Source organism: Xiphias gladius, chromosome 22, assembly GCF_016859285.1.
Source record: "Xiphias gladius isolate SHS-SW01 ecotype Sanya breed wild chromosome 22, ASM1685928v1, whole genome shotgun sequence".
Taxonomy (NCBI): Eukaryota; Metazoa; Chordata; class Actinopteri; order Istiophoriformes; family Xiphiidae; genus Xiphias; species Xiphias gladius.
In genome coordinates this window covers 8,597,673-8,622,625 of record NC_053421.1, presented here as the reverse complement: position 1 = coordinate 8,622,625, position 24,953 = coordinate 8,597,673, and the positions used below count along the sequence as shown (strand labels likewise).

The window sequence follows — 24,953 nt, the reverse complement described above, 5'->3', positions numbered from 1 at the left end:
GTAAATAGTCCGTTCATTAGTTATTCATAATTATAACGAGGCTGACTCCCTTAACAGCAGAACAAGTTGTTGTTTTGGTGTGTACCTGTAAATGCATGTACAATGAACCAAACGGTAGATGTCTCCCTACTCCGCGTAGCTGTGTGGCTTCACTGGTACGCTGCTGTCTACAGATGACGGAGTCGCCATTTTGAAAAGCAAATCGTTCACAGCACACCCGCCCTGAGTCCTGGAACTATGCCGCGGGGCCGGCCTCGCAAACTGAGAGTTAAAAGCAACGACGAAACAGGTAACAAGTACCAAAATGCAACGAATAAAAAATACAGATTGTGGGCTATCCAAATAACCTGTTATTAATTGGTCAAACATCTCTGTAGCGTATATAATAACACTTCAATGTAGTGTATATAGTCCCCGGATATAGTATTGCGGGTGGGCTTTGCTTTGTGCGGCGAAGGAGTGATTGAGGCGGAATGATATTAATAACATTTCGGTGCCTCTTCTTATTGGCTTCCAGTCTAAATTGGTGTCCGTACGGGGAGAAACCGCGATGTCGCATAACATTAGTTAATGTACGCTGTTTACACCTAATGTTTGTTTATTAGTAATTGGTTGTTAGCTTGTGGTTGCTAACTAGCTCGCTTTGCTACTGTTAGCTTCGGGGCTAACACGCTAAAATGTTGGCCATTGTTATTTTGATCCTGTGAAGCAGCGTAGCGAGGCTGTCCGGCTGCTGATGGTTGTGTATGGTCGGAGCAAGTTACCACATTCACGAATTAACATGACCTAAAGGAGTGTCGAACTGTGTTTTCGGAATGCATCCGGTTTGCTACCATATCGATGCCATCATCGGAATACAATATTTAGCTTGGTGATAGTGACCCGTTAGTTGGATAACTTAAATGGTACGTTACCACGTGATTCACCTGATGGATGTAAACTAGCTTAGTTTGCAATCAAACCCAACACGTCACATCAGGTAGAAATTTCACCTGGCATTCGTGTCCTACAAATCGAGTACACACTGCCTTGGTATTGTCCGCCAAGATAGACGTATTCTACAGTGAAACTGCTGAATACCAATATCGAGAGTAATATCAATAACGCCTAAACGGTTCACAGACAAGCATGACGTGACATATCGCAGTCTGCCAAAGACTGCAAACGGACTTGTACCGTTTACTTTGTGTATGTAAGTTAAAAGAGAGTGAAACTAAAAGATGGAAAAGTTTCTGTCATTGTTTTCATTAGCCTTCTGAATTAAAACTTTTTTTAATTTCCTTGCAAACCAACGTCATGTACACAGTCCCCACTTCTGGATGTGTTGCTGTTGAACATGGACTAATGTATTAGTAAGTTACATTAAAGGGTTGATATTTTAGTGGGTGTGGTGGTCTACAGTGAACCCCCATTCTGGCAGGGGAAAAAAAAGGAAGGATATAACGTAATTTTAAGTGAAAAACAATCAATTTTAAAATACTGAAATATCAGCAAGCTAAGTTGAAAACTATCACTTTAATTATTAGCCTTGATTGTCAGCATTGTTAGCCTATTCCCCTTAATTCCCAAACCCCCTTAAGTACCCATACCCCGCTTCAAGAGACACTGAATTAATGCGGATGCCAGGTCATAGAATGTGTGTCCTTAGCACGCAACCACATCAACACTACTTTGAAATTCCGGAGAGGGGACTGTCATATCATGTAGTGTATACTGTATTTAAATACTGCTCAGATGCAAATGTTTGGTTTTAGAATTAAAAAAAAAATAAAGCCATTGAACACAGCATCTGTGTCGTTGAATATCCCCTCTATCATATCTACCTCAGCTATTCTTGTCAGGAGAAAGCCTTTTCAACCAAATGAAGATACTGAAGTGTTCTCTACTGTACTTCCCGTAGATGCAGATCCCAGTGAAACTAAAGCGGAAGGTTTCAGTGATGGAGAGCTCAAGGACAAGAAGTGCACAATATGCTGTCAGATCTTTACCACAGAGAGCCAGCTGCAGAAGCATCTCCGTGAACATGAGGTCAACGATAAGGCAAGTACAGCACAGAGGTGACAGCAGTCGACCATGAGAAGAGAGTGAACACAAATCAGTTTTTAACCTTTATTTATCCAGAAAAAGTCAGGAAGGCATGCTTGCTCTTTGTCTTCTGCACATGTATTTTGTTTTCTTACAATTCTTCACATTTCAATCTCTCTCAGTAGAACTGCAACCGATCGCTGTTGGTCAAGTAGCTGCCCAGTATTGTGCTTTGTATAAAGCCACATAGAGGGTAGTTCTCATACTGCTCTAACATAGTAATTAAATATCAGATGTGATCTGTTAAGCAAAATATTTATTGAGTAGTTGCCTAGTGGCATTTCCAATGCTGATAACAGTACCTATGAGGGACATTTTCAGGATTTCAATTTTATGGCCCTCAGTTTGGTTGAAAGGATCATATATGATGTGCCTAGCAACCAGGAAGCACAGGGAGATGCTGTCATACAAGCGACTGATTTGATGCAGGTATCAGGTGACAGCATTCAAGCCCTTGCTGGTGCAGGAAGCTTCATCTGTGAGGTTGTTGACCTGTTGTAAATTACCTTCACAAAGCACAACATAAATTCAACACTTTGGGAATAGAGGAAACTCTTCGCCATACATCTTCACCTGAAGAGGATAACTGACATGCTGTACGCAAAGCTTTAGTGGATGGCAGTGTTCCAGAGACAGGTTGGATTTGGGGCAAGCTAGCGGCTTACCGTCAAAGCTGGAGGTGTCCTGGATTTTTCAGCTCATATGATTTATTACAATATGTACATTTAAAGCTGCCGTAGGTGCCATTGATTGGTAATCCCAGCACAGGTCTCAACTTAGTCTGCCAATCACCGTATTTGGTCCCAGCTGCATTCAAAATTTTGGGAACATGCTATTACCAGCTGCATGGTGGATGTTCTCTTGAACAATCTTCATTCAGGAAACATCTGGGGTTATTTACTCACCCTTACGCAAAATTACCTTAGAGCCACACAATTTTGTATCACCACGTTTTCACTTAAGTAGGGTGTTTACTAATATTGAAGATGTCAATGAGCACAGCCTCAGTTAAGCTGATTGGATAAACTTCTGCCAAGTAAGAACTGATGCTGGACTGTTAAAGATGTGTCTTTTGTATGTCTGAAAAGCAAAAAGGAGCACAAAAGCACACGTTCTCTGCTCCTTAAGTTTGAATAGTGGAAACTATTGTGGAGCTGCAATGGCACAATCTGATACACAGTTGATTGAAAAATCAATATGGGAGAATTTTGGTAGTTCTTAAGATGAATAAACTCACTTGATAAGATTTATTCCAATATATGAATGGCTGCCTCAGTCATAATACACTGGACTGGATTTGCTTTGAGCCATTCAAGGGAATAATGCATACATTTAGTGCTGTTGCACTGCATTGCTGTTGTTGTTACTGCTTAGGTGGTGTAGAGGAGTTACAGCAGAACTAAAAGTGAAATTTAGCTGAGGAGGCAAGAAGATGCTTATGCACCCCGGCCCCGCTGGTCTCTCCCTCTGTGGTGTCCAAAAACAGTCTTAAGTAGCACTGTAAATATTACTAGAGGTTGATTCACAGCTGCAGTCTGCTACAGTGGTTACTTGCCAGTAATAGTAAATTAGATTCAGAGGCTATTTGTATGAATTTCCATTCCCTCTTACCAAATTATGTTGTCCTACATACAAAAATCCTAAAATGAAGTATTGCACTAACTCAAAAACATTAATACCCCTTATTTCATCAGATGAGTCAGAGGGTGCTGCAAATTCTTTTTCAGTTTTTGGAGCCTGATCATGCTTTACAACGTATGCTGATTATCATGGGTTTAAACTGCTCATTGTGTGAAGGACGTTACTGCCAATCAAGGAGGTGCAGTGTGATAATTTTGTTTGTGCTGTTTTACGTTGGCTTCTCTTGGGCAGTATGCCTGGACTGATTTGTGTGGGAGGTTAAGTGCAAGAGATGTTTATTGTTTTAATAATGCATGTTTTTTTAATTACAAATACAGAAAAAATGTGCATTAATTAAAGCTGAGTGATACAAGTTGTTTTAGTTACTATTTCATGTTTGAATATTTGTCTAGTTACACTTAAATTTTTAAGTGCATCCTCTTCTCTCCATTTACCTGTTGCTTATAGCTTCAGCAACACTCACATCTTTGCCTTCTCTCCTTTTTAGATCCACAGTCACTCAGTTGCTGTCTCGCTGTGTCTCTCTGTCTTACTTAACTTAAGTAAGACAGAGAGGTTCCTCACTCAGTGCTATTCACAAGAATATTAAAATGAGGGAAACACTTTTTATTTCCCTGATTTAGTCTCCTCTCTCTGAAAATATTATAGTAGGAGTCTACCTCACTTCATTTGCAGCTGCACCTGTAGTTGTGGGCCATTTCAGTATCAAGGCAACTATCTTCACTTACACTGACACTTTATCCAGGCTGAACAGCAGTACCCTCGGGGTCTGCCATTCTGAGTAAGGCTCACCGGTGTCAGTGATGTGATGCACTCGGCGTCACTCTAAAGTACTAAGAAATTAAGTGAGTCGGCTCCCTCATGGGAAATATTTTTTTTTTTTTGGTTGTCCGGTAATATTCTGTACTTGTGTAGCGGTGTTGTTTTTCTGTCTTTCTGTTTCTTTCATTTGCTCTCCTTCCTTCACAGCAAATGTAGTTGTTTGAGTCAAAAAAAAAGTAGCACACTAATTGAAGTCGAATAGGGACTCCTGGTTTGTGTATCTACACTGTCTCCATCGGACTTCACCAGGAGTCAGACTTAGCAGCTACAAGGACAGCATTGCGGAGAAAGATGTACAATCTTCTAAACTTATATTATTCAGAATTTATTTAGGTTATCTAAGTTCTCTTCTCTCCCTTTGCAGCCACATCGATGTGACCAGTGTCCACAGACATTTAACGTGGAGTTCAACCTCACCCTCCACAAGTCCACACACACCACCTCTGACTTCACCTGCCCCGTTTGCAATAAGAAGTTCTCCCGCATTGCCAGTCTCAAATCTCATATCATGCTGCACGAGAAGGAGGAGGTTAGTCACCTCATCAATCGGACATCATACCATCATCAAACAGTTCCTTTCTCTATGTATGAGAAAGACATTTAATTCTGCCTTTTTTCTCCTCATTTTACTTCGTGACAACCACTGCAGAATTTGATTTGTGCAGAGTGTGGAGATGAGTTTGTTCTCCAGAGCCAGCTCTCTTTGCACTTGGAGGAGCACCGTAAGGAGCTGTCAGGCATCAAGGTCTACACCTGCAAGACCTGTGACAAGGAGTTCAAGACATCTGCACACCTCAAGGAGCACACAAAGAGTCACATCAAGATGAGGTCAGGCAGGTCTTCAGACATTGATTTAGTATGTTTGACCAAGTTAGGCGGAAAACTGCTTGGAGTTAAAAGGGAAGCATAAATTCAATATCTATTAAAATGAACTATGAGCATCTTGTTCTAGGCAATTTAAATTCTGAAGTCTACCATTCTGAGAATGATATTTAGGGATCGTAGCTGCCTGCAGTCAGCATTTATTTAGCCATTTTTATGCCAAATAAGTTACAAGGATATAATGTACGTGGGTAGTGGAGGCTGAGGGGTATCTGATCTGCATTTTGAATATCAAGGGACTATCAAACTTTCCAATTAAAAGCCAGTCATGTGAAAATCTTTTACATGGGTCAGCAGGGCAGAATTGTAGGGTTGAGTTAACAAGGTTTCATTACAAATGTTACAGAAAACACTTCCATCCTATTTCAGTAATATCTGTGTTTTTAAAAGCATGTATTGACTGCCGGTGGACACGCACAGTCTTTCATGCCATACAGTGGAATTAAAACCGGACTTTTGTACATTGTTATTCATTCACATGAATTGAATGCACATCGAAGGCAGTTTTTCATGAGCATAACTGTGTAATTGCTCAAATAATTGCAAACCGTAAACACTAGAACCAAGGTCAAAAATAGCCTTTCAACATAACAAGAAAAGGATGTCCCCAGCACAATTTATTCTGTACATCTGGACATTAAAGATGTGATTTGATTTAAAACTATAAAACAAAAAAATAGGCCAGTATTACAAACATGTGAGGGGGACAGAAAACAGCTGAGGAGGTCAAATGCCACAGATATATAGTGTACCAATTCTGCATGTAACAGTATATTGTGGCAAAATATCCTGCAGTACATAAACACAACTATGTGCACTGCGAAACTGAAAAATAGTTTGTATGATAAAGTAAATTTATTTGACTCCAGCAAATGTGCCTTCTCTTCAGTTCAAATCCACAAGAAAGAACAGGAACCGTGAAAGCACTGATTTGCACCATTTTGTTTATTTATTTAAATGGGAAAGTGCACATTAAATAATGCAGATGTTAACAGGATCAATATAAATTAATGTGTCTAATCCTAGATTTTTTTTAAATATTTTGTGCTGTCACGGTGTCGGTAGCACTTCATTGTTTCATGGTGCAGAAGTTGCTATAAAACATGAAAAGGATTTGTGTATTACAGAAGTTTTGATTAATGGGAAAATTCTAATGAAATCTACGGGGGCTAAATGTAACAAAACTTAATAATGAAAATATATGAATTGCTGTGATTTTGATAATTATCTGTGATCCTCTGTTAATGCATGTTATATAAAACCATTTTGACATTTTTTTGTGTTTACTCCTTCCACAGACCGCTCACCTCTAGTTCCAGAAACTACAAGAAAAATATTGATCGCAGTGGGTTCACAAACAGCTGCCATCACTGTGGAAAGGCTTTCAAAAAGCCCAGCCAGCTTGTCAGACACATACGAATACACACAGGTGAGTGAAAAGCACTGAAAAGGGACAACATGTTTGTCTTATCGAGTTATAATGCATTATCAGTCATTCATACTTGGAAGAATTACCGTTAAAAAAACTCCACGTGGGTTATGCTGGTCTGCAGGTTCCACAAAACCTGAAGGGGATCTTTTCTGAGGTGTGGGTGGGCAGTGGCATCAGGTTGTATAGGTGGGGGCTCAATAATAGCCTGCTGTTCTAAAAGCTGTAGGCTATGGGTGCAGCAGAAGTTTTTTTAATGGCCCCTAATTGGAAATTGTGTTTCTATGCGGTTGTTTAGCCGCCCAAGTTCAGGTAAGGTAGCCAGTAGCTTCCACCCACGTGTTGTTAACACATCATCCACGTGTTAATTTGTTTGCTTCGCTGGCTGGCTGGATGAGTAATGGTGGATAGAGTTGATTTCTCTGCGCTTCAAATCTCAAAAAGCCCTTGAGCTGATGAGGTGAAGAGTCACTTAGGGTGACTGCACACACAGAAACAAAAACTATGCCTCATTGTCTCTCTCTCTCTCTCTCTGTCTGACTCACAGAGGAGAAATTAAGGGTACAGGGTTTTATTTGAGTAATTTTTATTTAGCCCTGAAATAATACCAGAGTTGGCCTTATGTTGGTGCCATGGCGACAGAATTGCGTAGTCATACTGATACAAATTACTGATATTTCAGGATAAATTACTTTAAAAACAGAATTAACAGAGAGATTTTGCTGAGTATAAGCCCTAAAGATGGACACAACAGAGGTGTCGTGTTTTTTTCTGGCTAAATATATTAAATTGCTGTAAAAACTGTCAAACTTTGTGGAAATGGTAAGGAAACATTTAAGGAAAATACAAACCTTTTTTTTGAGAGTAAATCTTTCGGCTTGACAAAAGTCACAATAATTTACTGATCCACTGCTGTAACCAGCCTCAAAAGCTGCTTTAAATTATTATTATTATTATTATTATTATTTATTTATTTATTTATTTTTTTTATAAAAGAGATTAATAAATGAGGTTATTTTAAAGAAGCCCCCAGCATCACTGTTTTCATTTTGTTATGAAGTTGTTAATTTAGATTCTAGAAATTACAGTTGTTGTTAAAGTATCAAATTGTCCTCAGTCTTTCCAGCCTGCTAAGGACTTCTGTTTGACCTGACCTCATCCTTTCCTTCAGGTGAGAGGCCCTATAAGTGCACACACTGTGGCAAGGCTTTCAACCAGAAGGTGGTGCTGCAGACTCACATGGTGAGACACACTGGAGAGAAACCTCACCTCTGCATGTTCTGCCCAGCTTCCTTCTCCCAGAAGGGGAACCTGCACTCCCATGTTCAGAGAGTTCATTCTGAGGTAAGAGCCCAGTACTACAGGTTCAAATACTAAGATTTCCATCCTCAAGTACTGCATTGAAAATATGTGTGATGTGATGCCATCTGTGGTTGTGCAGTTGGGTATCATAGCAAGAAAATCAGCTACCAAAAAACAAACAGCTGTCTTGTAACAGTGTAAACAAATTTGAGTTCTCTTTTAGTATAGAAGAATTTAGATGCTTCCAAGTACACCTACAAATTGCATGTCAGAAAGTTTCCAACACTGATTGAAACAGAAAGACAAGTAGGACAAATAAATCGCTACTTGAGTCTTCCCTAAATCCTCTCAGATTTGAGCAACATTTAGAAATAAATCTTACTGATTTGTTTTCAGTGTTATGACAACAGAGAGATTATGTTCTTTCTCAGTTCTTTTGATTCCTGTAGCTATTATTATCTGCGTAAGACAGAGGGGGCAGCAGGAACTTTTGCATATATCCCACTAAAATCTTATTAATTTATTTGTTAGTGTCAAATTACCCTAAGTGAAAGAGAATTGATTATGTTATGAATGCAGCGTCATTTATTTTCTGAATTTCTTCAAATACCTGTGAGAGATTCAACTAGGCAGATTATACCATTGCTATACCACTTGATTGATTTAAGATAATTATTAAAGTAGTTGAAAAACAACATTGACAACAATTAAACAATCTAATTCAATGCATTCATAACATTTTACCAATCTTCCTTCTCCACTTCTTTAAGGAAAAGTGTGATGTTCAGACCTGACGGTAGATCAACCGGTTTATGAAAATTAGATACATACAGAATCGATTCAGTGTTGGTTTCTGCTCAAATTGAAATTAGCACTATAATACTTACATAACTCACATAAAAATACACATTTTTGTAGAAAACCACAACCTCAAAATGTTTCATTTGTGTATACAGTGGCTGAACTCCAGAAGTGAATGATATTATTGACTAGTGCTTTTAAATTGAAGTGACTGCTGATAGCTGCGTGTTTGTTGCTTGGTTGTGAAGATATTCCCCGTCTTGATGAACCAACAGGAGCAAGAAATCAAAAAGTAAAAGGCCTTAAAAGAGCCAAGACTGGTAAATGAGTTCATGTTGTATTGCACATACATTGAAATGCTAATATGGCTGTTCACCATACACATGAAATATATAATAATATAATACTGTTTATGCTGTTTACCAGGTTTTGGTAATTCACTATTATTTATTTTATTCTAGTTGTTGTCCCAGGCATTTTGCTTTCTTTTTGTGCACCTCATTCACTCACAAACTGAATTGCCAACCCTCCTGCTCACAGTTTGTTACACTGAATGCGTCAGGACACCTTGTTATATTGTTTGTCTGTTGGAAAGGGAGTGAGGTGAAATTCTCACCTGCAAAACTAATGATATTGCTATCAGTCGCAGCTATATTTTGTATTGAGGGCTAATTAGCTGATGTTTTCATGCAAACACGCTAAATTAAGATGGTGAACATGGTAAACAATGTGCCTGCTAAACATCAGCTTGGTCGCATTGTCAGTGTCCATCACTAACATCAGTTCAAAGCATTACTGTGCCTAAGTACAGCCTAAGAGAGCCAATGGCTTGGCTGTACTGTCTTCTTAGTGAAGATCAGTGACTTCTATAAAAAAGTCTTCAGTGGGAAATACTGTATCCCAGTCACGCTACTGTATGAACCTATCCTAGGTGATTTCAGATAATGTAATACATAAATACACATAGCTAAAACAAATGCAGTCTAATAGAACAGTCCTGCAATAAATCCTCCCTTCATGAAGGCTATAATGTTAAATTTTTTGTTGTTTTACAAAAGCGTTGATTCAACTGTGATCATTTTGTAAGTTGTAGTGCTGTTGAACTGTATTGTGTTATACTAAAAAATGTGTCTGTTATTTTGTTCACCCCATTTATATCAGTTCGGAGGGGAAAATAACAGAAACCTATGTGTTCGCATTAGTATTAGCATTGGTTTTAGCCAGGTGTAACTAATAAAACTGGCAACTGAGTATACTTCTAGTGATTGTATTTTTTCCAACATATTGAGGCTACACAGAAGGATCTCAGAATTACATTATTCAAATAAATAAATACTACAGTAACAGAGGGAACACTTTATTATTTTTCATCCTTTTTGTTAGAGAAACTGGCTACCATCTTGGCTTGGCTGTTGTAGATGTGCGGGATCTGACAGACAAGATACTTACTTTACGCAGAATCCTACTGAAGAGAGGAAGCTGACAGAAGCCAGGAAAATTTGCCTCATTGAAGCTATTAGGGCAGAGCTTGGTTATCACATCATTTCATGCTAAACATGTTCAGAGTGATTTATATGACCTCAGGGGAGATTACTCCTTTAGTTTGGTTCGTGTCTGCAGGTAAAAACAAAATACTTGCCTAGGTGACCTGAACTGCTTATGAGTCCTTTGACCTACACTTAGTTACGTAAGTATTTGGACAGTGATACAATTTTCATAGATTTGCTTGTGTACACCATCAACAATTGATCAGTTTCATGGCCAGGTGTGGCCTGTTCCTCATTTTTTCATGACAAATTAAGCAGATAAAATGTCTGGAGTTGATTCCAAGTGTTGAATTTGCATTTGGTAGCTCTTCATGGGAACTCTCAATATGCGATACAAAGATGTGTTGTTGCAAATGAAGGAGGCCATCAATAGGATGAAAAAACAAAACAAACCTATCACATGGATAGCAGAAACTTTAGCAGTGGCCAAATCCACAATTGGTCCATTCTTAAAAAGAAGGAATGCACTGGTGAACTCAGCAAAACCAAAAGGCCTGAAGACCACAGAAGACAAATAAAGTGGATGATCGCAGAATTCTTTCCTTGGTGAAGAAAAACCCTTCACAACATTTAGTCAGGTCAAGAAACACTCTAAAGTAGGTAGACATATCATTGTCAAAGTCTACAATGAATGTAAATACAGAGGGTTTACCACAAGGTGCAAACCACTGGTAACACTCAAGAATAGAAAGGCCAGATTAGACTTTGCTGATGACTAATGACCCAAAACATACTGCAAAAGTAACCCAAGAGCCTCTCAAGGCAAAGAAATGGAATATTTTTTTCAATGGCCATGTCAGTCCCCTGACCTCAACCCACTGAGCATGCTTTTCACTTTCTGAAGACAAAACTGAGGGCAGAAAGATCCACAAACAAGCAGCAACTGAAGGAGGCTGCAGTAAAGGCCTTGCAAAGCATCTCAAGGGAGAAAACTCAGCATTTGGTGATGTCCATTATGTTGGTTCTTCCAGTTACTTTTGAGCCTCTGAAAATAATGACTATGTATAAAAATAGCTGTAATTCATAAATGGTAAATGCAATATTTTTGTTAAACCCCTTTAAAGTCTACACTTCAATCGCATCTTGATGGCGTCCCTTTGAAATCCACTGTGATGGCAAAATTATGAAAATTGTGTCACTGTCCAATTATTTCTGTACCTAGCTGTATTTGTACAAACATTGTTTTTTTCTTTCTCTCTTTCTTATGTTTTTTCTTTATTCTGTAAATTGGCATTTTGAAAAAGTGGACCACACACATGCTAATTTGTCAAATTGTCAGAATTGTTAATGCAATATTTTGGTTGAATCCCGTGAATTAAAGCTAAAGGTATATTTGATTTTGACAATCAAGATAGAGTTCACATACTGTAAAGTACATTGCTCAAAAGTGTAATATTTTTTAACACAATATAAAAGAAACATCAAAAAGGGAGTGTTGACCACAACAGACCATGTACATAATAAAACATGGTAATCTTCAGACTGTTGGTCTCCCATTAGTTTATAACTCATTTTCTGCTGACAATGTCTTGTCTAATGTAGCCTAAATCTTTGATAGATCATAAAAGATAAGAGTTGGCAATATATGCGCACCCCTTTTTGTTTCTAGAAAATTAATTAATTGAGTCTGAGTAAACAGTCTCACACTTACAGAATCTGTGTTTTGCACTGTGATGAGCAGTTAGGTTGAATTTATACTTACAAATACATATTTGATGGAGGGTTTTTCCCCAGTACACCTAGAGCAAAAGTGTTTGTACATTTAAGTAAAATGTTACATGATAATTTTATTTGAGTGGCCCAATTGATCAAATGGCCTACTGAGTTAATTTCCAACGCTTTTTTTTCTAGCTTGCTAACATGATTGTCTATTCCATGCTAAAAGGCTGTGATGGGACCAGATGATTTAATTACTTCTGGAAAGCCAAACAGCAGGACAGTCTGAATAATGCATCTAATTTTCACAAGTGTTCTTCAGCTTTCCTGTTCCAGATAGAGTTTGTCCTGATGATTGACTGACTTTATGAATAAATTATGGTCAGGCATTATTCGCAATAGTTTTCACGAGCAGATGCATACTGAGGAGCTAGGGGAGTAAAATCACCATGGTTAAAGTGTCTGGTCATGCCAGTTGTAGGCACAATGATACGCCTACTTATTTGAGAGTGTTCTTGACCTGACTAGATGTTGTGGAGGGGTTTTTCTTCACCAAGGGAAGAATGCTGCGATCATCCACTTTAGTTGTCTTCTGTGGTCTTCCAGGCCTTTTGGTGTTGCTGAGCTCACCAGTGCATTCCTTCTTATTAAGAATGGACCATGCAACACTGTCTGCATATGAATGGCATCTAAAATCTTTGCTCATCACAAATTCAGGTACTAAAACACAGAAAAAAGTTGTTTTTCCATTAATCTAACTAACCATTCACAATCTGAATTTTCTCAGAAGCCCCACTCTGATTCATTTATGGCATTTGAATTAAAATCATAAAAGTCTTAAATTCCTACGCTTCCTCAAAAAACACTGCATCTCAGAAACTGATGTACAGATTATTGAGCATGAGTGTGTAACTGTGTATGTATATATATAGTAAATCATTCATTAGCGGTACCAAGAGTGTAGGTCTGGATTTGTAATCAAAGTTTCGAGCATTTCTTAAAAACTTTTTCAAATGCTTTCAGCACTTACACCTCAAGTGATTTCAATTGCTTATGATTTGAAGGATTGCTTGTTGGATGGTCAAATAGTTTTGGGGGGAGAAACCCCCTTTCCCTAAACCTTTCCGACATCAAATAAGGGCGATCTGTGGCTGACCATTTCTGTAACTCCGAAACCAGTAATCTGACAGTCATGGCCACTCCGAGACTGTGACCGTTCATCTGTGCAAAGATGGAAAAGGACCCAGGATTTGAACCTCTCTCTCAGGCTTTTTTTCTATTATTGACAACAACTATTTCTGTCACTTTTCATGTGCACAACCAAGTACAACACTATGAATGTCTTCCGGGAGAGACTGTGTGAAAATGTGCACTGTTATCTTTGTCTTTAAATGATATTGCATCTCCCTCCTCTCTATGATGGACAGCACCAGCCCCCCCGATTTTTAAATAGTTCTGATTGAGTACACTTCCAACCCTTTTGGTGTTTCAAATTCAAAAGACACTTCAACTGCTCTCAGTTCTTCCAACTGACACTTTAACTGATTTCAACTGCTTTCAGTTTTAAACTTACACAGACCCTTCATACCCTTTCAGCCCTTTAAATTCAACTGAGCCTTCAACTGCTTTAAGTGATTAGACTTCAGCTACAACTCAGATATATGTCATGTACAAACAATTTACATTTTAATCCATTCAAATCTCTTTTTCTACTAGGACTTGCCAGCATAAGCGAGCACACTTGAATTTTCTAGTTGTTATTTTATGGCAGCTGACAATACAATAATGCATCTGCAATACCAAGACTCTGGGCTTGGGCTTTCAGTTTCTAAAGTTGAAAAAAATCCTCATCTGTAAGTTTATCCCCCATCCCAACAACCATTTTACTTGTGTAACCCCTTTTAAACTTTCAGCCTTCAATTTGCAGAAAAAAATAATGAATGTGTCCCTTTTTTAATATCCCTTATCCCCAAATCTCCCTAGCTGCATCAAACAACAAATATGTTTCAGCCTCACTCACACAATTAATGACATCACCTCACCTATCTGTTTATGATTTTCAACACCTCCTACTTCTTTTTTCTCCGTAGACCGGGTTTTTTTCCTCATCTTTTCCTCATTGTTGTCATCTCTACTTTCCCTCATGTAACCACCCCCTATGAAATCTTTTCCACCTCTTTCCCTTCTTTCCTAGTCCTTTGCACTGACATTATGATTACCACTACAATGAAAAAACACTTCTAGACCCCCTGAGAAATTACTCTCTTCCTGTGTCCATCCATCTTTTCCCATATGTTCTACAGCTGTGCACACTCATACTTTACCCAGTTGCCACATAGCCATCATCATAGCGCTGAGAACACCTTACTGGAGCTCTTTCATATGCCCTCACACTCTCACAAAATACTCCAAATTCATCCTTTCTAGTCACTCTGACTTCATCCATCTTCAAAACTCTGCTTCCATTAAATAATCCCTGTCCACTGATGGTGATCCTACACTTCACTTGTGTTTTGTCCTGCATGGAAAAGCAATCAACTTCCCTCATACTTATTTTTTAGTGGCACACTCCAGTCACATTTGTTGTTACAATTTTTTTTTACTGTATCTCACATTTCTAAAAAAGTTTTTGACATTTTTTTTTTAGCATCACTTTAAACTTTGAGAAACAATTTTCAAACTATTTTTTCAGCATCTTACTCATGCCCACTCGATTTCTAGGATGTCTAGGAGGAGGTTGAAACTCCAAAAATCTGCCGAACCCAATCAAATGTCCCTGTACCTGCTCTGGACATTTGCTTCCCCCAAGCTACCAGGTACTAATGATCAGCCTACATCAGACCCATTGTGTAAAGCTTTGACAGTTTTTCCGACTACTGAAGACAGACCAAATGCAGTATCATTATGTCTGTAAAGTGATATATAATAATCTCAGCTGATCACTGTATGAAATTGAGATCCATTATCAGGCTTGTTTTAATTGGTAGTACTCAGTCTATAATCTCCCAGGCCTTGTAAATAAATAATTTTAATGATAATACTTTTAGATTTTTATTGGGCAAAGCAAGTACATCAGCTGAGTACTACCAACGGAACTGGGCATGGTTCTGCATTCCTGTCCAGAAAAATATAAAGATAAACAGCAGAATACCTGGACGTTTTTCGATTTGGGATTGTGACAGCTGGAGATGATATCTTAATACATTTCTTCCTGAAACACAATGTTTTGGGGATTTTCCGTGACTGGAATAAATCTTTGAAGGGGAGCTTTAAAAGCAACACATATGCATAACAGCCAGGGATAATTTTGTGTTTTGTTTTGTTTTTTTTTTTTTTTTTTAATTTTCTCTTACAGACTAAAGGGGTACCGCTATTCCCATGCATGGACTGCAGCTGTGTATTTAAGAAGCTGGGCAGTCTGAATGCCCACATAAGCAAGATGCACATCTCTGTGATTGAGGTTCCCTCCAGCACTCCGGTAAGAGAGCATTATGTGGAAAACATGAGCAAAATGTTTTTTACCCTTCCTCACTCCAGCATCCACTTTGAATATACAGTTAGGTACATAGGTATTTGGACAGTGACACAATTTTTGCAATTATATCACTGCAAACCACCTCAATGGATTTGAAATGGAGTCATCAAGATGTGTTTGAATTGTAGACTTTTAGCTGTAATTAAGGGGGGGGGTAGCAAAAATATCTCATCAGATGTTTGGGAATGAAACCCATTTTTATACATAGTCCCTCATTTTCACAGGCTCAAAAGTCCTCAGACAAACCAACATGATTATAAATAAAAGGATTATTTTTAATACTTGGAGGAAAAACCTTTGCAGTCAATGGCTGCCTGACGTCTGGAACCCAGGGACATCACCAAATGCTGAGTTTCCTCCATTGAGATGCTTTGCCAGGCCTTTACTGCAGCTGCCTTCAGTTGCTGCTTGTTTGTGGATCTTCTGCCTTCAGTTTTGTCTTCAGAAAGTGAAAGCATGCTCAGTGGGTTGAGGTCAGGGGACTGACATGGCCATTGAAGAATATTCCATTTCTTTGCCTTGAGAAGCTCTTGGGTTACTTTTGCAGTATGTTTTGGGTCATTATCCATTTGTGCTGTGAAGCACTGTCCAATCAATTTTGGAGCATTTGGCTGAATCTGAGCAGATGGTATACACTTCAGAATTCACCCTATACACTTCAGAATTCATCCTGCTACTTCTATCAGCAGTCACATCAATAAACACCAGTGATCCGGTTCCATTGGCAGCCATACATGCCCATGCCATAACACTGCCTCCACCATGTTTGACAGGTGATGTGGTAAACTTTGGATCATGAACTGTCCCTTTCCTTCTCCGTACTCTTCTCTTCCCATCATTCTGGTACAAGTAAATCATGGTTTCATCTATCCAAAGGATCTTGTTCCAGAACTGGGCAGGCTTTTTTAGATGTTCTCTGGCAAAGTCTAATCTGGCCTTTCTGTTCTTGAGTGTTAAACCCTCTGTATTTCCATTCATTGTAGACTTTGACAATGATATTCCTACCTACTTGAGTGTTCTTGACCTGACTAGATGTTATGGCCCCTCCATAAAATCTTTTAATTTTTCTTTTTAAAGCAAATGTGACAGGCACAGAGAAACAAGTTTTAAAGGGGACATGTTATGCCAACAGCAAAAAAACAAATGGCATATAATTACCAAATAATTCATTCATTGCTTTAGTTACCTCAAACAAGTCTACTGTCAAGATAGTTGGTAGCTTTTATCTCACATCCATGGTCTGTTGTTTGTCAAAATGCAGGCCTGCTTTTTTTTTCTTGCTTTGAAAAAAACAGGTTTTATCTTTCTCTTTACTGGTAGATAACAATATTGGTTATTTTTTTCAATTGGCATTTCACCATGCCCCGTTGCCAGAAACTCCAAAAGCTCCAGCTTCATTTGCACTGTAAGAACCTGACTCTCCTCCAGATTTACACTGTTAAACACTGTTCCTTCTGCCATAAACCAATCAAGCATGGCATAGAGTCTAAAATGCAGTGTAGAGCCTGCTGATTTTCTTAGGGATGGTCTCCCTTGCGTACAGTTGTAATAATGCATCCAAAGTATAAGGTAATTAATTATTTGCTAATTTATTATTTGCAGTGGAGTGGTGTTTAAATGCTGCCTTTCACATACAGTATGTACACAAAACCAAAAAGGCTTATGCTGTATATGTAAACATAGCTACTGTCTGTATGTATGTAATTGACTTTGTTGGTATGATGCATGATGTATCAAAGAGTAGATGACTCAAACATAGGCAGACACTAATTAACATTTGGTCCAATAATGCCCAATACTTTGCTACTTTTATGCTCCACAGACAGCTTTTAGATTATGGCCTTTCCTGGCCCTATGTCATTTGTCCTTGTCTTCTTTCTTCCATACTTCTCCTTCTATTCCCCTTCGACTACTCCCATAGGAGACAGAGACGACAGGTCAGGGTACAGGGGGATCAGAAGGTGGCGAGGGGGTGACAGATGTTATCCAGCAACTTCTAGAGCTGTCTGAACAGGTCAGCGGGGAGACAGCTCAGCCCCAACCTCCAGAGCCAGCTATTGCCATGGAAACTGCTATCAACCAGGACATCTTGCAGGTAAGTGAGGGACATTTGTACACACTAAATGTATTATATGATCAGAAAAAAACCCAATAGTATTCAGGACCCTGCAGTCTGACTGGGAGCCACATGCCTGAGACATAGCCTATATACTTCAGATATTGATTGTAAAGCAACATTTAAAGTATTGTACCACTTTAGCTCCAGTCTCCAAATGTGACATCCTCTCTTGAAGATATGAGGATGGAAAAAAACTCCTCAATTTGAAAATTCTCATTGTCTTTCTGTCTGTGTGGGGTGCTAGCAATTAGGCACAAGAGCAAATAAACACAAATGCATAGATCCACATACACACACACACACACACACACACACACATCGACAACTGTCAGTTTAGGACTCAGAATGTCAGCAGAACCATTTATACGGAAATTATTGAGATGGCAGAGGACCCACAGTGGGAATAGATTTGGGGACAGAGAAAGAGATGAAAAGAAAAAAGGGTTTCCATAAACTCACTAAAATGTCACTAACATAATGTTTGTTTGAAACCACATGATATGCTCTGTTAAGATGCTTTCCTTTGGTGACTGAATGGCAGGATTTTTCACAGCGGTGGCTCCATCCTGGGGAAAGGAAACAGTATAATCATGAGTTCGCACCAATAAGCTTTATAGTTTAATACTGCAGGAGAGTTGAATAGTGCCTCTGCTCTGCAACACAACAGGGTGTGATTATCACTGGGCTTTGGTTTCAGACCCTGGTGTTATTTTTATGACGATTTTTATTTGCCACATTATTACAAGTTGTACCTCAAATCATTTAATCAATATTATTATTATTATCATCATCATTATTATAGTTATTATTACTACACTTAATATTTTTTCTTGTTTTTTCCTTTTGTTTTTTTTAAAGAATTTATATTTGATGATTTTTTAAGTTTTTGTGTGTGTGTCATATCATATCTATATATATATATATATATATATATATATATATATATGATGGCATTCTTAAGCTGTGGTGTGGCCCGTGAGCAGATATCTGTTCTGTTTCTGCAGCAAGCTCTGGAGAACAGTGGGCTGAGTGTGGTCCAACCGCAGGGGGACGCCACATCCAGAGAATCACAGAACCAGACCACCGAGAGCACTGCTGTAGAAAGCAAGAGAGTACAAGGTCCAGACAGACCAACCAGGGAAAAGAAAAGGAGCATTTTCAAGAAACCTATACAAATGCCAGGTAGGGGGTAAATTTTGAAGTTGAGTTTTTTACTGCTTATGAATAAGTGTTGAAGTTCAACAGGGTTGTTGGTGCCTTTCAGTGAAATTACTAATTGACTTTACTTCTCTCTTTAGAAAAATCCTCACATTTAAACCCTGTTACAGAAAGGATTACTCAGTAAATCCATTAGTGGATCAACAAAAAGTCTTCCAATTTTAATGCATATATTTAATTAACAAGTTCAGTAATTTACTAATTAAATATACTTAACATATACAGCTTGAAAAACACTGAAAACGTTTGCCTGTCTTATCTGCACTCATTTGGCTTCTGTTGAAATTAAATAAGCGAATTTACCAGTTTTTTCCATTTTTTAAAATGTTGTAAACAGAATGATCATTTATTTACAAAGAAGACAAATGAAAACAGATTTGAGCTGCAGCACCATTCAACTCACACATACAATGGACAGCTGCTTCAGTTTTCTGTTCTTTTCCAGGCTCCATCAGGGAAGAGAATGGTGTTCGCTGGCATGGCTGCCCATACTGCTCCAAAGAGTTCAAGAAACCAAGCGACCTTGTTCGCCACATCCGCATCCACACCCACGAGAAGCCTTTCAAGTGCAAACAGTGCTTCAGAGCTTTTGCTGTCAAGAGTACCCTCACAGCACATATGAAAACGCACACGGGTATCAAGGCCTTTGAGTGTCAGTGCTGTCTGAAGTGCTTCTCCACTTCTGGCAGCATGAAGGTACACATGCGGCTGCATACAGGTGAGAAGCAGGTCCACTTCATGAAAGGGTTACACTTAAAGCCAAAATAAAATGAACATTTGAACACAATTTTTTCACTTTACCGGCTTATTCCTCATGTCACATCATACACCTGTTATGCCAAGATAATCAGTATTTGCACAAATTAAATTGAGACATATGAGATTTCAACATAATGTTTTCATTTTCCGGGCAGCCTCTATCATTTGGTATTCAGCTATATGTTCTGATAAATTATTCACGAAATTACAAAAGCTGGACCTGTGTAAATATATTGCTGCTGCTTCAGCTAGAAGCTTCCTTTGCATTCATGTGCTTGCAATCATTCTGTATTTGCTTCTTAGAGAGACTACCTTAAAATATCTTCCCCTGGACATGAAATGTCAGCATTAGTGTGAATAAATAAAACTGTAACAGTTTGATTATAATGTACATCTGTGCATTAGTTTTTGTCCCTCTAATAGCTATGTAATAGCACTGTCTATGTTAGGTGTTTACGTTAGTTCTGATTATGTGTTAGCTCTAAGCGAAGGCTTTTGATAAATATGTTGTCAGCTGTATTTCTCATTAAGGATTTGTGCTTATATCTTTGTCACTTTTCCTTGTGCTGTAATTTGGTTCCATAGAAATATATATTGTCTTCTGCTAACTAAAAGGCTTTGTAACCTTTTGTAGCCAAAAATTAAATAAAATCTTTAGAGCTTACATTTTTGGTTTATGTGTGACTTTCATATTATTTGTTTAGATTGGCTCAGGGATAATAACTCTTAAATTCTTCTATATTTAGCATAATTTATAGGTTAATTTTGGAATCTTTTGATGTTTGTATCAAAGTACCTGTGCCAGAATCAGTCTAATTCTCTAAATACTAATTCTCCAAAAGTGCTGTTTTTCCCCACTTTTCTTAGGTGTACGTCCTTTCCCCTGCCCTCACTGTGACAAGATCTTTCGTACATCAGGCCACAGGAAGACACATGTTGCTTCACACTTTAAAAGCCTGCAGCAGAAGAAGCACAAATTTCCAAGGAAAACCAACAAAGCCAAAGTGTCAAAGAGTAATCTACCTCTGCCTGATATCACCCTGCAGGAACCCATCCTCATCACTGACTTTGGTAAGAGCACATTTTGGCAGGCATATGTTTATACACGTAGGGTGGTGTTGCATCAGTTTTTCCTTACGCACACTTTTTCTGGTGTTTTTTGGATGGAGAAGAATGCATTTTTCAATGGCTTTCTTGCTTGTGTTTCTTCATATGTACCACATGTTTCTGCACAAAATGAAATGTCTATCCTCAAAAGTCCACATGTCGCTTGTTCACATTTTGCTTAACAGGCCTCATCCCATCCCAGAACCCTCGCCTGGCTTTCCAACAGTACCTGGAGGTGGTGGGCAATGACCGGCCTTATAAGTGCCAGTTCTGTAGTAAGGCCTATAAGAAATCAAGCCATCTGAAACAGCATGTCAGGTAAGGCTTCCTTATAACACTGCATGTTGCATTTAAAGCAATGTGATTTTTGAGGGACAATACAAATATTTTTGATTATTATCTGATTTTTGATCACTTTTCTTCATATCCATCATATTAAATGTGACAATTTCATGCCAAAATATAACCAAAAAAATCAGATGATTCAGCAGAAATATTTGTTTGAACCAGGGTGGTCAACCTTCGCAACCACACTGAAAACATGTTCATATAACTCTCAATTTAAAGCCTCTTGAATTCACTTCACCATCAGGCCAATTACCAAATGTAGAATTAGCATTAACATCAAAATTGAAGGGGCAGATTGAAATTACATTTATAGGGCATATTCATGCTCTCTAGAGGTTGTATCCCATTCTATTTTGAAGACTCCATAATGTTTCATCATGCTCCACTCTCAGGTTAAATTGTTAACATTGCACACCAGATATCTAGAGGCTGAACTGACATGCAATTTTAAGTAATAATGATAAAAATAAACTGAATTCATATACCACCTTTCAAAACAAAGTTACAAAATGCTTTATATAGTAAAAATTAAATGAAAATAATTCAGCACTACAATTAGATAGAATTAGACAAAATATGGAGAATGAAACTGAATAAAATTCCCAACAGTAAAATAGGGTGAAAAAGTAAAATAAATAAATAAAACACTTAAAATACATTGAAACTGGACCAAATAAATAATTTTGGACTAACACTGATAAAAAGCTTTTTTAAAAAGATTTTTAGGTTTTTAGAAGTGATTTAAAATATGTTACAAAATTTGCAAGTCTCAGATCTTCAGACGGAGTTCTAGAGCTGACTGCTAGAGTCCGGTCTCCTTTAGACTTGAGCCGGTATTTGAGACCGTGCTCTGGATCAAAGGAGAGCATCAATTCGGCAGTATAGCTAGGGGCCTTCCCATGAAGTGCTTTAAATATAATTGGTAAAATCTTAAAATCAACTCGAAAACTGACCAGTAACCATTGAAGAGAGGCCAGAACAGGGGTAATCTGATCTTGTCTATTTTAATTTCTTATGTGCTGAGCAGCTGCATTTTGTATCAACTAAAGGCGTGAGATTGTTTTTTGGGGCTTAACTCTGAATGTGGTGAATTACAGTAATCAGTATCTGACGATAGTAAAGCACGTGTGACTTTCTCAAGATTGGCATGAGAGAGGAAAAACCAGAGAAACTCCTCATTTGGAGGAAGCATGGTGTCGCAACGTTTGTGACTTTCGTTAAATGAGAGGACACTGACCCAGTTTTCTGGCTGCTGGTTTGATATGTAGACAGGGAGTCAAGACTGTGATGTCTGATTTATTTTCATTTAGCTTTAGAAAGGCTGGGAACATCCAACACTTGATTTTTTAGAGAAAAAATAGTACTTGATGGAAGATGCCGTCTTTTTCTGCAAAATAGTGGCATTTAATGTTGTGCTTGTGCAAAATGTGACGTAGTAGAAGCTTTTGTACAACAAAAACATGGCCAAGGAGGGAGCCTTGGGGAACACCACTGGTCAGCTGGGCCAACAAAGGGGAGGCATCACCAGCCACTACTAGTTCACTTGGAAAAGTATGACCAGTCTAAGGCAGTATCCTTGATGCAAACCCCTTTTTGTTGATATTACTGGTCCCCAGAGAATGAACCCTGTTGATTGTGGTGATGCCTTTCCACAACTCTCAGGCCAAAATTTCAGCTTGAAGTTTTGCCCAAGAAGAAGAAAGTTTACCATTTACCATTTTACAGAAAATTGATTTACATGTACCACTGGGTGATTGTTGAAGTCTTCAAGGGTGCAGAGTAGCAAATCTCGGAAATCTGTTCTAAATGGTTCTGATAATTGTAGCCTCATGTCAGCCAGCTACAGAGATTTGTGTTCAGCCTGGGAAATTTACTTTAGATTAAGACTTAAGATCATCAACAGCCAGGGGATAAAGGAGCAGAGAGGGTGAAGGATAACTATATAGTAGTTAGCAGATGGATAGAGGAGAAGTAACCGGGTCATATTCAGCATTTGTCAGAGACAAAGACCCCAAATTTCTCATTAAACAAGAATCTGCAAAACAACCTATTAATATACTCTTATCTCCATTATTGCAAATTTAATACTGTATTTGAAGGTCCGTTAGAGACATGTACCTTTACATTACTGGCTTGTTGTTTATACCTGACGTAGATGAACAGTACAACGACTTTGTTAAACTAACTTTAAAATGTCCCTGTCAGCCATGACTACAATAGAACATTGAAACATCAGCACTAAGAATAATAAGTAGCCTCATCACTCTGCTGCTCCAATCTGTGTATCTCTGTTGAACTCTCTAGCATTTGCATTACAACAGACTTCCATCATTTGTCTTCAATTCAATGTTGGGAAGTTAATCTAAATAATGGTGCTGTCATCCTTGCAGTGTCTTTAGATGATCAGCACCTCTCCATTCGTCTTCTTTGTTGACAGATTTGGGTTAATGGCTCATATCTCAAAATGAGAATCCTTATCTGCCACTAGTGACAGATCCCTTGATTAACTGATGAACCTGGAACAGCAACACCAAAAAAAAAAGAAAAAAAAACACCAGTGAGTTTGATTCAAGTTGGCCAAGTTCATAAATTGTCATCACAGCGCACACCAAACCATGTATGCACCTTCCACATTGCACTGAAATGGTAACGATGTTGTCTGTTCATTTTGTTTATTCTCAGGAATATTTTAGGTTTTCAGTATAAATATTAACACATTTTAAACTGTTAGTATTAGATGTAATCATGTCAAAATAAAAATAACACCACCAGCCCCCAACAAACTTATATTAAACATAACAACCTTTTTGGATAATATCCTACTGCTGCGTACTTGGTTCCTCCTTTAAACCTAAACACTGAACCCACAGTTTTATGCCTAACTACTATTCTCTTGTCATCGCAGGTCTCATACAGGAGAACGGCCCTACAAGTGTGTGCAGTGCGGTCGGGGTTTTGCCTCCTCTGGAGTGCTCAAAGCTCACATCAGGACACACTCAGGCCTAAAGGCGTACAAGTGCTTGATGTGCGACACAACGTTCACCACCAGCGGCAGCCTGCGACGCCACATGACCACCCACAGTGACCTACGACCTTACATGTGTCCCTACTGCCAGAAGACCTTCAAGTCATCACCCAACTGCAGGAAACACATGAAGACACACAGGTTTGGGCTTTGGAAGTGTGTTTGTTGGTGGAGCACCAGATATGCAGTGACAAGCAAGTCGTATAGACACACTAAAATATAAAAAACACTATATGCATCATTACCATCAGTATTTTAGAGCTAATGCTCTGCCTTTCTTGTTCCACCAAACCAGGTATGAACTGGCCCAGCAGCTGCAGCCCCAGTCAACAGAAGACCCACTAGGAGCAGGCACTGTGGCCCACGATATGCATGTGGAAATAGAGGGCGATTCCCTCCAGCAACCACCTGCCACCTCAGCAGAGCAGCAAAGCATGCTGGGACTGGGCCAGACCGAGGTCGTGAATGGAGGTCAACAAGTGACACTGGAGGCACCCCTGAGTGATCAACCGCTGGTACAAGGAGGAGGTATGAACGGCTTACATGTGGATTTTTTAAATAATGCTCAAAATGTTCATGTTAGTGTTAACTTAAATTCCACCACTGACATTAGGAAAAATTTGAAAAACTATCCTGTTATGACAAGGGATTTACAATATATCCAATTAGTAGCAATA

The 24,953-nt window shown here is 38.6% G+C and overlaps 2 protein-coding genes across 7 annotated transcripts in view; one reads left to right on the top strand and one right to left on the bottom strand.

The window, feature by feature from the left end:
* Positions 1–163, bottom strand: part of LOC120783883 (zinc finger protein 516-like) — a 69,434-nt gene extending 69,271 nt beyond the window's left edge. The window contains exon 1 of one of the 2 annotated variants that reach the window (XM_040117227.1): positions 86–163. The gene's annotated coding sequence lies outside the window, so the exon portion shown is untranslated. The remainder of the gene's footprint in view (positions 1–85) is intronic. The other variant, XM_040117226.1, reaches the window with a different exon arrangement.
* Positions 56–24,953, top strand: part of LOC120783882 (zinc finger protein 236-like) — a 59,077-nt gene continuing 34,179 nt past the window's right edge. For 3 of the 5 annotated variants that reach the window (XM_040117223.1, XM_040117224.1, XM_040117220.1), the window contains exons 1-14: positions 56–289; positions 1,901–2,040; positions 4,913–5,077; positions 5,198–5,376; positions 6,729–6,859; positions 8,031–8,203; positions 15,521–15,643; positions 17,622–17,795; positions 18,824–19,001; positions 19,483–19,755; positions 20,664–20,867; positions 21,089–21,221; positions 24,157–24,417; positions 24,572–24,804. In XM_040117223.1, the coding sequence (XP_039973157.1) occupies positions 238–289; positions 1,901–2,040; positions 4,913–5,077; positions 5,198–5,376; positions 6,729–6,859; positions 8,031–8,203; positions 15,521–15,643; positions 17,622–17,795; positions 18,824–19,001; positions 19,483–19,755; positions 20,664–20,867; positions 21,089–21,221; positions 24,157–24,417; positions 24,572–24,804 (2,419 nt within the window). In that variant the 5' untranslated portion in view covers positions 56–237. Of the gene's footprint in view, positions 290–1,900; positions 2,041–4,912; positions 5,078–5,197; positions 5,377–6,728; positions 6,860–8,030; positions 8,204–14,896; positions 14,982–15,520; positions 15,644–17,621; positions 17,796–18,823; positions 19,002–19,482; positions 19,756–20,663; positions 20,868–21,088; positions 21,222–24,156; positions 24,418–24,571; positions 24,805–24,953 lie in introns of those variants that run through there. The other 2 variants (XM_040117222.1, XM_040117225.1) reach the window with 2 other exon arrangements.